The 16,445-nt window shown below is 35.9% G+C and overlaps 1 protein-coding gene across 1 annotated transcript in view; it reads left to right on the forward strand.

The window, feature by feature from the left end:
• The first annotated feature begins 6,095 nt into the window (after window positions 1–6,095).
• The window catches only part of LOC149776417 (uncharacterized), a 50,066-nt gene continuing 39,716 nt past the window's right edge, over window positions 6,096–16,445 (forward strand). The window contains exon 1 of the mRNA XM_089940828.1: window positions 6,096–6,294. Coding sequence (XP_089796954.1) covers window positions 6,235–6,294 — 60 coding nt within the window. The 5' untranslated portion in view covers window positions 6,096–6,234. The remainder of the gene's footprint in view (window positions 6,295–16,445) is intronic.

Genomic DNA, 16,445 nt, shown 5'->3' on the forward strand with positions numbered 1-16,445 from the left:
AATGTACATATAGCTATGGCATTAGATTCTTAGGGGGTCTACATTTAGTCACATGTTTCTATAACAGTGCTGTTAAGAACCTGTTAAAATGTCAGTCACAGAATAAATTGCTGAAAACGAAGAATTTGAATGTATATAAACATAATGTTTACATATATACATTTATATAATTTAATTTAATATAAACATTATGTGTTACCTGATAAACTAATGGTTTATAATTTTGCTTTCTGTCAAGCAAGTCATGCTTGATGTATAAAAATAATTGTATATCTTGTTCATTCAAGTGAAGATCTTTTCACATGATTTATATTTTGAGAAGCGTATTTTATAAATATATTCTATTTGGACGATTATATTTGATTATAATATATATATATATATATATATATATATATATATATATATATATATATATATATATATATATATATATGTCAAAGCACAGTTGTATACCTGAACTTTGTTTCATCAAAACAATAAAGTAATTACAAAATGCATCAGTTGTGTTGTGAAATTCTTCGTATTAGCAATTATCATCCTTACTTTTTAGCTCTACTTGTCAAAGTCTGCTGAATTTATTAAAGGGCCCTTTTTGCATCATGCATGTCTGCGTTTGCTTTTAGATGCTCTGTATGTTTTATATTTTATCAGGCTGATAGCACTGTGCCTACTGATAACCAAACTTTTGGTCGACTAGATAGAGGGGATTATTCCATTTTTAGTGTTGTACTTGCTTATGAAGTGGACACAGTCACGGCCATGCACAGGGCTGCCCTTGAGCAGATTGAACTGATTTTGGCCCCACGCGTTGACTATTTTTAAAAAATATATCTATAGGGAGAAAGTAATTTTAAAGCGATGAAAGAAAATTTTAAGTTTAATATCATATAAAACATGTTTAAAAGTTTATTTCTAAATGCCGTGCTCATAAGGGGCCCTGCACATAAATCCAGAGGGTCCTGCCAAAATGATCCAAATCCGGCCCCACATTTGCTAAGGCTGCTACTGGCCATACAGAACAGTCAAATGTAATGTGGCTTAAGATGTTAGAGGGTTTGCCTCAGACCTGGAATGTAACAGGTTAGAACCCTGGCAGAGTCATACAAAAGACTTATAACAATGGTACAAGCAGCTGCCTCGCTTGGTGCTCAGCATTAAGAGGTTAGTGTTATAATTGGTTGGCCTGGTGTCAAGATAATGTGACTGGGTAGAACATGTCTGCGGCATGATGCATCAGTGCTAGACGTCACTATAAACTGCCACACTGCAGACATATAGCAATATGACTGAAAATGTTAAAGCTATATTAAAAATCAAAATCGTGAAATTGTTTATTTATAATCAGATGCTGAAGAAATTTTACATGTAGATTTGTATCAGCAGGATTGATATCTCCAGTGGCGGCTCGAGGGTGCTATGCGCCCGGCGGCAATATTATATACTGGTGCTGCTACCGAGGTGCTAGGGGAAATGTTCTTTAGCTGTGCCCATACTTTGCCACAGAAAACAGTTTGTATGTCGGGTGCCAATCTCTCTCCTCGGCTACTTCTAAATGTAAATTTTGTAAAGAATTACCCCAATTACAATAAGGTGAGGTGAAATACCATGAAAATTTTAGCTAAGAACAAGAAAAGGCTCAGAAAGGCGGTCCCCTTCGCCTGGCGCCCGGGGTCAGTTTCCCTCGTCCCTCCCTTATCTTCGCTAGCCAGGGTTCTGATATGTTCACCCTATCTACACCTTGGTGGATCGAACAAGTATTTCGGGGCCCTGAGTGGCCGAGTGGTCTAAAGCGCTCTTCGTTACGGATCACTGCCATCTCACCTCTGTCTGCGTGAGTTCGATTCTCGGATTCGGATAATGTGGGTATGTGAGAAAGCTTGCCAGTAGCTTCTCGTGGGTCGGTGGTTCTTTCTGGGGTTTTCCCGAGTTCTTCCTCCACCATTAATACTGGCCGCCATGTATAGCCTATCGAGTGCTGCAAAATGGCGTTAAACCCTACAACAACAACAGGTATTTCAGTGCTTCAGGTCTGTGAATTTCATTGGATGCGGCGGTAAGCCACGCATCCGATCAAAATCAAGCTGTTCACATTTGAACTCTGTTCCTACATGATCGAGACATGGTCAGCACACAACTGGAATGGTATCCATAAACAAGCAATTTTCCACTGCTGGTCCCTCTTTTCCCTCAGATACACCTGTAATGGCTTCTCTCTGGTACTTATGCCATAATTTATATGTTAAACTTACAAAGTATCCTTTTTTAAGTCCATTGCCTCCAACATTTTCGGCCAACGTACATTACAGCATGTTACGCGGTATTGGTTAGTTGGCATTGTATTTGTATACTAAGAGAGACAATTCATGAACTGCAATAGTTGTAGTTATTACAAAGCACTGAAATATCTTTTCGATCCAACAAGGTGTACACAGGATAGCGGAACTTGTCTAGCGAAGATGCCCCCACCCCAACCTGCCGCCACTGGATAGTTCGACGAGCAAAATCTGCATATAGTATTAAGGTCATCAAGGTTCTGTTTGGCTGACCTTATGGATACACAAAAGGCTTTAAGTATGATCAAACTGAGATAAAATTTGATTTAAAAAAAATTAATATCAGCAGGATCTCGGGTGAGATGGATCACCAATGAAATAGACATAAACATGGTGGTCTGGGTGGTATCTGACTGGCTGACTTATGAATAGGCTGTAATGATGCTTACAGTGTTTATTACAACTTATGAACGCAAAGTCAAGGAAAAGCCCATTAACTAGTCAAATCTGCCAATATTATTGGGGTTTCGTGGGCGCTCGTTGGCTGGTTTAATGGATTAGCTAGAGGCAACAATTTTGTTGTTGTTGTTGTGGGGTTTAACGCCATATTTCAGCACACGATAGGCTATACATGGCGGCCAGTATTAATGGTGGAGGAAGAATCCGGGAAGAACCACCGACCCACAAGAAGCTACTGGCGAGCTTTCTCACATACCCACCTTCGCCGAATCCTAGACTCGAACCCACGCAGACAGAGGTGAGGTGGCAGTAATCCGTAACGGAGAGTGCTTTAGACCACTCGGCCACTCGGGGCCCCGCTAGAGGCATCAAACTCCGATAATGCATACTTTGTAATTTTATACACAAATGAGTTTTATAAAAAGCTTGAAAACAAGCAAAACCCATGCATATACATGAGGTGAACTGGGCTCTAATTGGCCAACCCTGTGGATCCACTATAGCCTTTATTCATAATTAGACAATGCTGAAACTTAAGTATCTATACAGCAACAAGACCGCAAACAAATTTGAAAACCAGCAAGATCTGCATATATTGCTGAGGTTTATCTGGGCCCTGGCTTACATTGTTGACATACTTGAAACTTTCATTTGAACAGATTTTACAAGACCTCTGAAAAGTTTTATAACCAGAACAATACCTGAAAGGAGTATCTTCATCAGTAGCAATATAGGGTGGGGGGGTGGGGTTCACATATCATACATGTTAGTAGTAAACGAGAAAGTCGGGTACATTAAACAAACCAAGCCACTCTTGTCTCAAATCTGGGACCCCCTAGAAACAAATTATGGATTCGTCCCGTACTCTACTCGTACTACCTGTAGCATTTTAATGACCGTCCCTTGTTGTGAGTCTGTCACCAACCCTTCCTAGCTGGACACATGATATTTAGCATCTTGGAAAATGGAGTACAGAATTGTGATTTTTTTTAGCTTCATTTTTGTTTAACGGTACACCAGGAAATGCAAAACATTTTTTGTGCCTTGACAATGAAAATAAACTAGCTTGCCAAGAGATATACAACACTAGTTTGATCCTTTGCTACCTTAAATTTAGTAATATATCATTTCAAGGTGATTATTGATTAGCCTTTCAAAGAACACCTGTCTGTTCCCCTGGTTTTACACTACATGTTAACTCAAATGGCACGTCTGGAGAAAACAGTTTTAACTAGGGCTTCGTTATAACGAAGAGTTCGCATAATATAGTATATGTTGTAAGGAAGGAACAATGAATCCTTGCCTCCTTTGTTACAAAAATGGAAGCAGATACAATAAATGTAATCTCTCTCTCTCTCTCTCTCTCTCGGATACGGGAGGTCGTGGGTTCGATCCCCGGCCGAGTCGTACCAAAGACTTACAGAAATGGTACTAACAGCTACCTCGCTTGGCGCTCAGCATTAAGAGGTTAGTGTTAGGACTGGTCGGCCTGGTGTCAGGATAATATGACTGGGTGGGACATCATGCTACATGTCTGCGGCATGATGCCCCAGTGTTAGACATCACTATAAACTGTCACACTGCAGACATCGTATCGATATGACTGAAAAATTGTTATAGCTACATTAAAAATCCAGATCTCTCTCTCTCTCTCTCTCTCTCTCTCCAGTTTTGTAGGCGAATAAATATACTGTACGTTTGAACTTCGAAACCAGCAGAGGTGCGAAGTAATTTTAACAGCACCCACTGAAAAGTTGAGTCCCGTTTTAGGCAGAAAGAAGACTAAATAATATTATACATGCAACTTCAATCTTTCTCAAGTCATACATAATGACTATCCACTTTTTGCAATGGGTTGCGGGCCATGTGATCACCTATTTAGTATGCGCTGCTTATACAGAGAAAATGAGGACGACATTTTAGGCTGGTGATGCATAGTTTAGACATTTACATGGGCCAGAATCGAAAGGAACTAAGCGGACCGCACTGAAAAAAGTTATATCTCTATAGTAAAGGTATACATGTAAATGCGTTAAGCAAGGACACTGTGTTGACGGGCCGCATACAGCCAGCAGTATGCATCTCTGTTTTAAACTTTAGTAGTAAAGGTATACTAGGGCACGATCTGAAATAGTGAAGCTCGTGGTATATACGCCTGACTGTGAGGCTGAAATTCCGGTTTCGATCCTCGAATGCAACTAATCTTTGACTTTTTTTACTGCTACATTTTTGCCCTTTTACTTCCCTTCAGCAGTTGGTGAAGTTGCGAGGAGCGCGCTTCGACCTCGCTGAGATAAAATACAGAGTTCAACCTAAAAATTGGTGGGCAAAATTTAGCTTCCAATGCATATAATACCACTTGTTACATGGTTAATCCATATTATTTTGTTTTGTGACATGTGCTCTCTTGACTGAGGCAGAAGTACCGGGTTTGATCCACGACGGCTGATATGGATTGTCCTTCACTTGCTACAAGACGGTAAATCAATATATCTGCCTATATAGACAGGCTAGATATGAATAACTATAGAGATATCTCAATCGTTCACGTTTTATTAAAAAGTATTTGAATAAATATTGTTAAAGAGGCTAACTCTTTTTAGTGAAAGGATCAATTTCCCTCGCCAATTAAAACAGGGATTTTGAAGCAAATGCAGTGGCATCACTGCAGCCTTTATTATAAAAGAGGGAATAGACCATTATTTAGAAGGTCACTCAAAAGTTTATGCTGCATTCTCTCACTCATGTGTTTAGATATTGATTGTTTTCTTTACTTTTTATGTATGTATGTACGTACGTATGAATGTATGTATGTAAGTATGCATGCATATATATATATATATATATATATATATATATATATATATATATATATATATATATATATATATATATGTGTGTGTGTGTGTGTGTGTGTGTATATATATATATATATATATATATATATATATATATATATATATATATATATAACACATTACATGTTTAGTGTGCTGTAAATCCATTATTGTCAAGCTATGTACTTATCTCTATTGTGAAATAATGAAAACTTAACTGAATGAAATGTCTTCTGAAGAGGAAGTAAAGAAAGTCATGCATACATACATACATACATACATACATACATACATACATACAATGCACTTTGCTCCAATTTCCTCGGCAATAAGTAACCTACTTGTGTTGCCATGCCGTAAGGTACCAAACCAAACCATACATACACCTGGTGTTCTCAAATTCCATGTAACAATGTTGCAAAGTCAGATGTAGGTACCGAATTATCTCCCCTATCAATATCGATTAGCCGTTAACTCTAAGGTTGATCGATACCCATAATACATTATTCCTTTCGAGGTAACTGCGGCATGTCTGTACCTATCCTACACCTATCACAGCCTCAAAACACAGACCTGCTCAATTACACCTGGCCTGCCACAGAACATGGACGATTTAAGTTCCTACCCAAGTTAGTGGAAGATGAATCGGTGACGATGGAATTATGGCGAGAAATTCAGGCTGGAATTACCTCTCTGGTGTAGTTTTCTTACAGATTTTTTCGGTAAGTGTTGCTGTCAAATAATATTTCTTTGAATAATGTGATATTTATACTGCATGTTTTTGCACCTGGGCCAAACGCTTGACTTTGTTTGCTTTATTATGTTCAATTCAGTATGCTACACAACCCGCATATGCATTTACTTGGGGTTCATACGTTTGAGGTCCTAATACAGTAGGTAACAGTCACTAAAAACATTCTTCTATATTTGTATGCTTGTTTACGTACGTTGAGTGTATTGCTTCCTTCTCCACAAATATTATCATCTATTTAATTTTTCATTGAATAGCTGTAACGTATCTTATTAAACAGATGAGATTATGTGTCATTACAGTCCATCTTAAATTCTCATTTGCGTGGCTGCTATTTTTACCTTTTGACTGATTTTTTAAATGTATTTTCATTGATTGTAAAATGTAAATACTTAATACGCTTTATCTTTAGCTATCAAATTCTACTATGCGTTGAATAAATACAATATGGCATTCGACATATCTCCTCTTATAATTGTATTTTCGCGTGCTGCTTTTGATACAAGTGATTATGTGTTGCATTTGTTGGTGTGGGTTTTTTAGGGGTGGGGGTCTAATTTATTTGGAGTATAAATTTTAAGATGGTGACCGTCTACGAATAGTTTCTCGTGTATTGAATTAAAGGGAAAACATCATGGAGCAAATGCCATCTTCATCTCTATCGTTACTCTTATATACGGATAAATCTATTTACGAATACACCGTGCTGCTCGTTAAACATTGATTATTGAAGCTTTACGACCCGAATAGTAATGGCTTGGATGAAACGATATATACGGCACGGAATGATGAAATCTCGAGGAAGTCCTTCAAGTACTTATAAAATTCTATATATGACCAATACATCTAAATGTGGAAAGAAATAGTATAGAGGAGGGGTTCAAGGGGCCGAAATTGACAAACACACCAGGATGACATTTGATTTATTTAGCATATTATCAAATTAGTGATATTTTAGTGCTGAATTCAATATTGTACACCACGAGAGTAGTGTCACGTGGCATATCTCGCAGATTCACGCAGAACTTTACATGTCGGATTGGAATCGTAAATTTCATTTCATTAAACTATACAACACACACACACACACACACACACACACGCACACATTGTTTTTCCTCGAGGTTCTATGTTAATTATTTAAAATTTAATTTTTCCTAACCTTTATCAATCATCCATTTCATTTGTGCATATCGAAAATTAAAAACATGACTCTCTCTCTCTCTCTCTCTCTCTCTCTCTTTCTCTCTCTCTCTCTCTCTCACACACACACACACACACAAAAGAGTTCGAGTAACAAATGAATCTTACTCTAGATTTGAACATCTTACTCGAAATGTACGAATATAGCATGTTGATTGGTCAACATAGTCCTGGATAAAATTGGTCAACATAGTCCTGAATAGAATCTGGAGTCGATTAACATGTTATATCAGAGGGGCCTACATTATCTAGCGTGGGTCACACTGCTTCAAATTTCTTCGCCACGCAGTATGATTTCCTCTCCCACCCCATAAATTGTAATGAAAGTAAAACTCACGTTTGACATTTTTAGTTAAATTCCTCCTCTACTATATAAAATTTTCTCAATATGGCGTTTATAACTATAATGCTGGTGACTTTCATAAAGTTAAAACTCAACATCACACCGAGATTTTCGTCAAAATATTTAAGTCTGCTTTCACCCAATCTCGACTTCATTGTTCAAGATGGAGACTATCCCATTCCCATTTTTAAATGCACAAATTTTAAATGTCTTCCTGCATCTCAGTTTACAAACCTTTCCATTCTCATAATATGACAAAGAACATATGCACATATAGTGTGCAGTACTTTACCTAAGTTATAGCCTCTTGAATATAAAAAACCCACAAAAAAACAAGCATCATACGAGATGTGTCATTATTACTCCTCACACCATGTCCATCGGTTTAATGGCCTGTCAGGTATCATTTCAAAGTACAAAGTAATATATACATCCGCCAATACTTCAAATAATAATAATAATAATAATAACACGCCAAATGACATCGACACTAGTGAACTATACAAAGTAAAAATGAATAAAAATATAGTTTTCTAAGCATCACAATTTTTAACGCAGGTAAAACATTTCCACGGTTAAACCAAACTAGAGTCCCTAGTGGGCCTAGAATAATGTTCATATTGCTTACATACATTAACAGTTGACATTTTTAACTGTATTCCAAGTTTTTTTTATTAAAAGCGGATGAAAAGTATATTGTCTCCATTGTGACTACAAACTCGGCCTGTCAAAGTCACCTTATTGAAATGTGTGGATCTCGCTCGTTTTCGAAATATTCAGAGAAGCGTATATTACAAGTTTGATCAAATTCGCCGAGAAAATATTGCATCTAGAATGGCGGTATCAAGACCATCCAATCAGTGAAAACTTACATTACGTCACTTTATTTTTTTCCTCTGTATATCCCTATAGATCTTTTTTTTTACTGTCATTGGAACAAAAAGTACATGAACTGGGTCAGAAACTGGATAACTCTTTGTACTGGTGGTTATATGTTTGATTTTCTTTCATTGATTGAGCAGTCAACAGTTCACTATTCACATCTAATGGGCGTTATTTGACATGTTTCTAATCCATGGTGACAAAATACTTCAATTTGAATTGTTAAAATTGTTGTCCCATACCTTCAATTAAAAAAATAAAATAAAAAAATAATGAAGTTCTAACATTTGTTGAGCCGTATGTATGTATGTATGTATGTATGTATGTATGTATGTATGTATGTATGTATGTATGTATGTATGTATGTATATGATGTGATATAGATTTTTAATGTAGCTTTAACAACTTTTCAGTCATATCGCTACGATGTCTGCAATGTGGCAGTTTATAGTGATGTCTAGCACTGGGGCATCATGCCGCAGGCATGTAGCGTGATGTCCCACCCAGCCACTTTATCCTGACACCAGGCCGACCAGTCCTAACACTACCCTCTTAATGATTTTAGTACCATTTTTGTAAGTCTTTGGTATGACTCGGCCTGGGATCGAACCCACGACCTCCCGCATCCGAGGCGGACGCTTTAACCCATAGGCCACTGGAGCGGTCGATATATATATATATATATATATATATATATATATATATATATATATATATATATATATATATATATATATATATATATATATAACCACCGTGTTCAAGATAAACTGTTGTAACGAGAATGCCTATTTCCGTTTTATTGTATATTCAAGAACATTGCAGCGAACTTACTATGTATCAGAATCAATCACAGGCAATATCCTAAGCCTAGAAATTTTATTTATAATTTCATGCATATGTCTTGCTTAGTTTTGTTGTACAGCAACATCAACAAATAGAGGGTCATATCATGCAGAGGCAAATGGAATAAATTCCCTTTTGACAGAGGACTCGCCACGAAAGCAGATTCGAACATGGATCCTCTAGAGTGTCTGATCTGTAGCTTCTCGTGGGTCAGTCATTCTTCACAGGGTCTCCACCACATACAGGGGCCCCGAGTGGTCGAGTGGTCTAAAGCTCTCACCGTTACGGATCACTGCCATCTCACCTCTATCTGCGTGGGTTCGAGTCTCGGATTCAGCCAATGTGGGTATGTGAGAAAGCTTGCTAATAGCTTCTCGTGGATCGGTGGTTCTTTCCGGGGTTTTACAGGGTTCTTCCTCCATCATTAATATTGGCCGCCATGTATAGCCTATCGTGTGCTGAAAAATGGCGTTAAACCCCACAACAACAATAACAACAATAACAGCCACATATATTTTCCGCTATGTATAGCCTATCATGTGCAGGAAAATGTTGTTAAGCACAAACAAACATATCCTTTTAACTTAAGGTGTCCATTACATAGCACGATTATAATTTTATATGTAATTTATGAAATGATTTAAATGAGTTACATTATGACCAGCCTTTGTCCGGTCATTCAGCGAGTTGTATACATTTTTAAATGGACGAATACTAATGTAAAATGTTATCTTCGGATTAAAATATAAGCATATTCGTTTCTTGTTAATTACTAATAAATGTACAATTGCAAGCGTATCATTGGAATCACAGTCCAGCAATTCTAACGTAATGTACCTCGTATTACATCATGAAATGGTATAAAATGTAATGTACATCGTATGGCATTACTAAGTAGTACAGAACGCAATGTACCTTGTATGACATCAGTTAGTGGTATAGAATGTAATGCACCTTGCATGACATCAGTAAGTGGTATAGAATGTAATTACCTTGCATGCCATCAGTAAGTGGTATATAATGTAATGTACATTGTATGACATCAGTTAGTGGTATAGAATGTAATTACCTTGTATGACATCAGTAAGTGGTATAGAATGTAATGTACCTTGCATGACATCAGTTAGTGGTATAGAATGTAATTACCTTGTATGCCATCAGTAAGTGGTATATAATGTAATGTACATTGTATGACATCAGTTAGTGGTATAGAATGTAATTACCTTGCATGCCATCAGTAAGTGGTATATAATGTAATGTACATTGTATGACATCAGTTAGTGGTATAGAATGTAATTACCTTGTATGCCATCAGTAAGTGATATAGAATGTAATGTACCTTGTATGACATCAGTTAGTGGTATAGAATGTAATTACCTTGTATGCCATCAGTAAGTGGTATAGAATGTAATGTACCTTGTATGACATCAGTTAGTGGTATAGAATGTAATTACCTTGTATGCCATCAGTAAGTGGTATATAATGTAATGTACCTTGTATGACATCAGTTAGTGGTATAGAATGTAATTACCTTGTATGCCATCAGTAAGTGGTATATAATGTAATTACCTTGTATGACATCAGTAAGTGGTATATAATGTAATGTACATTGTATGACAACAATAAGTGGTATAGAATGTAATGTACATTGTATGACATCAGTAAGTGGTATATAATGTAATTACCTTGTATGACATCAGTAAGTGGTACATAATGTAATGTACATTGTATGACATCAGTAAGTGGTATAGAATGTAATTACCTTGTATGACATCAGTTAGTGGTATAGAATGTAATTACCTTGTATGCCATCAGTAAGTGGTATATAATGTAATGTACCCTGTATGCCATCAGTAAGTGGTATAGAATGTAATTACCTTGTATGACATCAGTTAGTGGCATAGAATGTAATTACCTTGTATGCCATCAGTAAGTGGTATATAATGTAATGTACCTTGTATGACATCAGTAAGTGGTATATAATGTAATGTACCTTGTATGCCATCAGTAAGTGGTATAGAATTAATGTACCTTGTATGACATCAGTAAGTGGTATATAATGTAATGTACCTTGTATGCCATCAGTAAGTGGTATAGAATGTAATTACCTTGTATGCCATCAGTAAGTGGTATATAATGTAATGTACCTTGTATGCCATCAGTAAGTGGTATAGAATGTAATTACCTTGTATGCAATCAGTAAGTGGTATATAATGTAATGTACCTTGTATGACACCAGTAAGTGGTATATAATGTAATGTACATTGTATGCCATCAGTAAGTGGTATATAATGTAATGTACCTTGTATGCCATCAGTAAGTGGTATAGAATTAATGTACCTTGTATGACATCAGTTAGTGGTATTGAATTAATGTACCTTGTATGCCATCAGTAAGTGGTATAGAATGTAATGCACCTTGTATGACATCAGTAAGTGGTATAGAATGTAATTACCTTGTATGCCATCAGTAAGTGGTATATAATGTAATGCACCTTGTATGACATCAGTAAGTGGTATAGAATGTAATGTACATTGTATGACATCAATAAGTGGTATAGAATGTAATGTACATTGTATGACATCAGTTAGTGGTATAGAATGTAATTACCTTGTATGCCATCAGTAAGTGGTATATAATGTAATGTACATTGTATGACATCAGTTAGTGGTATAGAATGTAATTACCTTGTATGCCATCAGTAAGTGGTATAGAATGTAATGTACCTTGTATGACATCAGTTAGTGGTATACAATGTAATTACCTTGTATGCCATTAGTAAGTGGTATAGAATGTAATGTACCTTGTATGCCATCAGTAAGTGGTATAGAATGTAATGCACCTTGTATGACATCAGTTAGTGGTATAGAATGTAATGTACATTGTATGACATCAGTTAGTGGTATAGAATGTAATGTACATTGTATGACATCAGTAAGTGGTATATAATGTAATTACCTTGTATGACATCAGTAAGTGGTATAGAATGTAATGTACATTGTATGACATCAGTAAGTGGTATATAATGTAATTACCTTGTATGACATCAGTAAGTGGTATATAATGTAATGTACATTGTATGACATCAGTAGGTGGTATAGAATGTAATTACCTTGTATGACATCAGTAAGTGGTATATAATGTAATGTACCTTGTATGACATCAGTAAGTTATATAGAATGTAATGTACATTGTATGACATCAGTAAGTGGTATAGAATGTAATTACCTTGTATGACATCAGTAAGTGGTATATAATGTAATGTACATTGTATGACATCAGTAAGTGGTATAGAATGTAATGAACATTGTATGACATCAGTTAGTGGTATAGAATTAATGTACCCTGTATGACATCAGTAAGTGATATAGAATGTAATGTACCTCGTATGACATCAATAAGTGGTATAGAATGTTGTGTACCTTGTATGATATCAGTAAGTGGTAAATCCATGCGTATAGTAATACAAATGTGACATTATTTTATCAAGCAACATTTTAATTACCTCAGGTAATGCTAGTTTTAACAATAATAGTCGAGTTTATTTGTGCTTTTTATTCAGATTAACAGTTATTACGTTTTTCTTAATTAAAAGAACTCTCAAAATGGTAGATAATGATTTAATTGCAGTGTTTGTACTCATGTTTACTGAGGTCACCTCTAGAGTATACAGCACGAAAACTCTCCAAAGTATTTTGTCTCCCTAAAAATACCTTTGTCTCGTCCAAAATACGCGGCTCGAAAACTCTCACAAAGTCTTTGTTATAAATTTTTATAGTTTTAGTAATTTTGAGGTAGAAAGAAACTAAATTTGTAATCAGCACACCACACACTCTCAGTTTGTCAAACAAGCGTGTTCAAACGCTATTATTTAAAAAATAGAAAACTTTAACTCAATATTTTATACTCAATATCGAAATATTCATTAAAAAAATTTTTTAATTCCATAATTTCCATATTATAACAGTTAACAGTAAATAAAAATACTGGTTTGTATAGTTTAAAAATTGTGTCATATTCATAGATCAGTTGGTAGAACGTCGGACTTGTAATCCAGTGATCCTGGATTCGATACGCATGTAAATCAGCCAAGGTTGGCTGCCGTGGCGTGTCCGTGGGAGAGGCACTTAGTTTACCATTCCGCGGTATGATAGAGACAATAATGTGTTAAAATGCCGTTTTATAAAAAAGACATAAAGTTCCGGCATACATTCAACAGTCATTTCTTGTTCAAATTCATAAAATCCATCTATAATGTATTTGAAAAAAAAAGAAGTGTTTTTCCATAGTTCTCGTAATCGCTACTGTCCGATACTGGTAAACGAATAAGATCCTCTGGCTTGATCAAATTCAACTTTTTAGCTGTCACGTTCATTAAGCAACTCCATACTAATGTAACGCGATGTCATTCCGGTCTTTCTAACTTAAACAATGCTTATGAGATATTGATGTACAAATAATTTAGTTGCTATTTACGTATTACCTGTATTGTAAAATCAATATCATCAAACTTTAATGTTTAATCATTCTGACATTAAAATGTTACGCAGATGTCATCATGATTGCAATCTCTTTCAATACATGGACAGAGCTTTATCCCACAGATAGGATCAATTTTCGTCCCGATATATATATATATATATATATATATATATATATATATATATATATATATATATATATATATATATATATATATCGTGAGGGTGAGATGTTTTAAGTAATATGGCAATATATTCCACATGTATGTATGTATGTATGTATGCATGTATGTCTGTATGTATGTACACATGCGAGAGAGACAGACAGACAGACAGAGCTTCCGCCGAGGTAGTTTACTTATTTATAATTGTTAATAACGTAGTATTAAGAGGAGTGTCTTGTTGCTACCACTGCAACAACTAATTAACATTCATTTCCATCAATACTTCAGTAAAATTCAGCTAAAAGTTACAAAAATATCTATTATCACTTTCGAGATATCCGATTGTGTAGAGAGAGTGTGCAGTCTACGAGTTGTGTTAAAAGTACAGAGAATACATAAACGTTAGTGACCCATTTCGTAAGTTTAAGCAGACTAAATGAGCTAGTCATATAATTATGTATATCCAAGCGGGTTAAACTGCAGAGGAAATGAGGCAATGACGAAACATTTAAGTAGAATGTCATAATGATCATAGAATTTACCTTTTTTATATGTATACATCAGTACAAAGAAAAATGTACTTTACCCTTGAATGGAAAGGTTAATAACATGAGAAATGTTTTATTCAAATTCTATGTGGGCTCATTATTTTTCATTATCTTGTTTCCTAAGTTCTAAATTCGACTGAAGTACTTGCTTGTGTCTAAAGCGCACCCAACTGCGCACAGCTAGATCCATATCCGCCAGCGAATAATACACATAAACAATACATAAATGTTAACAATAAACGATACATAAATGTTAACAACAAGCGTGACAAAAATGCGTCCGTTATTCATCCATATAACCTTTAGTCCGATTGGACGAATGCCAACTCGTTTTCATTTGTGACATCATAATGTTTATTCATACCTCATAAGGGCTTTAAATAAGTTAGGAAAGCCTAGTAACAAACGACAGCATAGTGGTCGACTTTAAATTACGTTATTTATTTATTTTGTAGAGTACACAATGGGGGAGGGGGTAAATCTTGCTGGAATAAATTTGTAAGACTTCCTTATAAAATCCAATATGGCGGAATGGCCATTATGGTTAATATAACCCTGAAATGTCGATGTATGATGGGACGGCAGTTATCGTTTTCCAACAGGAGTCATCTCTACATGTTTCAATGAAAAAAGGTGATCAATCAGTATTTCCTGAGAAGATGAGACCTTGATTCCACCATTAAATTTTGCAATAAACAACTGGTTTTCAATTTGAAGCTTTCCAAATGAGGTTCAGCGATTCTAAAGTAGGCCTACTTACTCCAAAAGCATTCTCTTTAGCAACGAGGTTATAAATGTAAACAGTTAAAACTGGTCTCCCTTCGATATCGACAGTCGAATATAAAACAGTTTTAAAAATAACTTCTCAATTGTATACTGCGGTACAAGATCTGAATTTAACGTAAACAGGGTCAAGAAAGAAAATTGCATTTATGTTTGAATTTTTACCATAATAGGATGAGTCACTATTCTGCTAATAAAACGTCTCAGAATACCTTTACCTTCCCAGCAAAGTCTCTTATTTGCTTACATAAATAAAGACATATTTGCAATGGCGTATCGTAAATTTGCATCGTAAATGCCATATTGTTAGACCGCTCCGGTGGCCTAGTGGTTAGAGCGTCCGCCTCGGATGCGGAAGGTCGTGGGTTCTATCCCCGGCCGAGTCATACCAAAAATGGTACTAACAGCTGCTTCGCTTGGCGCTAAACATTAAGAGGTTAGTGTTAGGACTGGTCGGCCTGGTGTCAGGATAATGTGACTGGGGTGGGACATCATGCTACATGTCTGCGGCATGATGCCCCAGTGCTAGACATCATAATAAACTGCCACACTGCAGACATCGTAGCGATATGACTGTTAAAGCTACGTTAAAAGTCAAAATCACACACACACACACACACACACACACACACACACCATATTGTTACGATTTCACCCAACAAAATTGTCTTCGCTCTTTTTTTTTTTTTTAGGTCAGCAACTAATTTCTCTGCATTGCACACATTCATACATAACATAAATCTATTGGTTTCAAAACACATTCGAAGTTGTCCATTTTTATGCGGTGCCTGTTATAGACTACTGTTTAGGGTAGAACGGGGCAATTAATACTCTTGGGGTGTTCATTGTTTATGCAGTTTCTAGTATCCCGT

The sequence above is a fragment of the Sinohyriopsis cumingii genome, chromosome 18, assembly GCF_028554795.1.
Source record: "Sinohyriopsis cumingii isolate HCF-2022 chromosome 18, ASM2855479v2, whole genome shotgun sequence".
In the NCBI taxonomy this organism is placed as follows: domain Eukaryota; kingdom Metazoa; phylum Mollusca; class Bivalvia; order Unionida; family Unionidae; genus Sinohyriopsis; species Sinohyriopsis cumingii.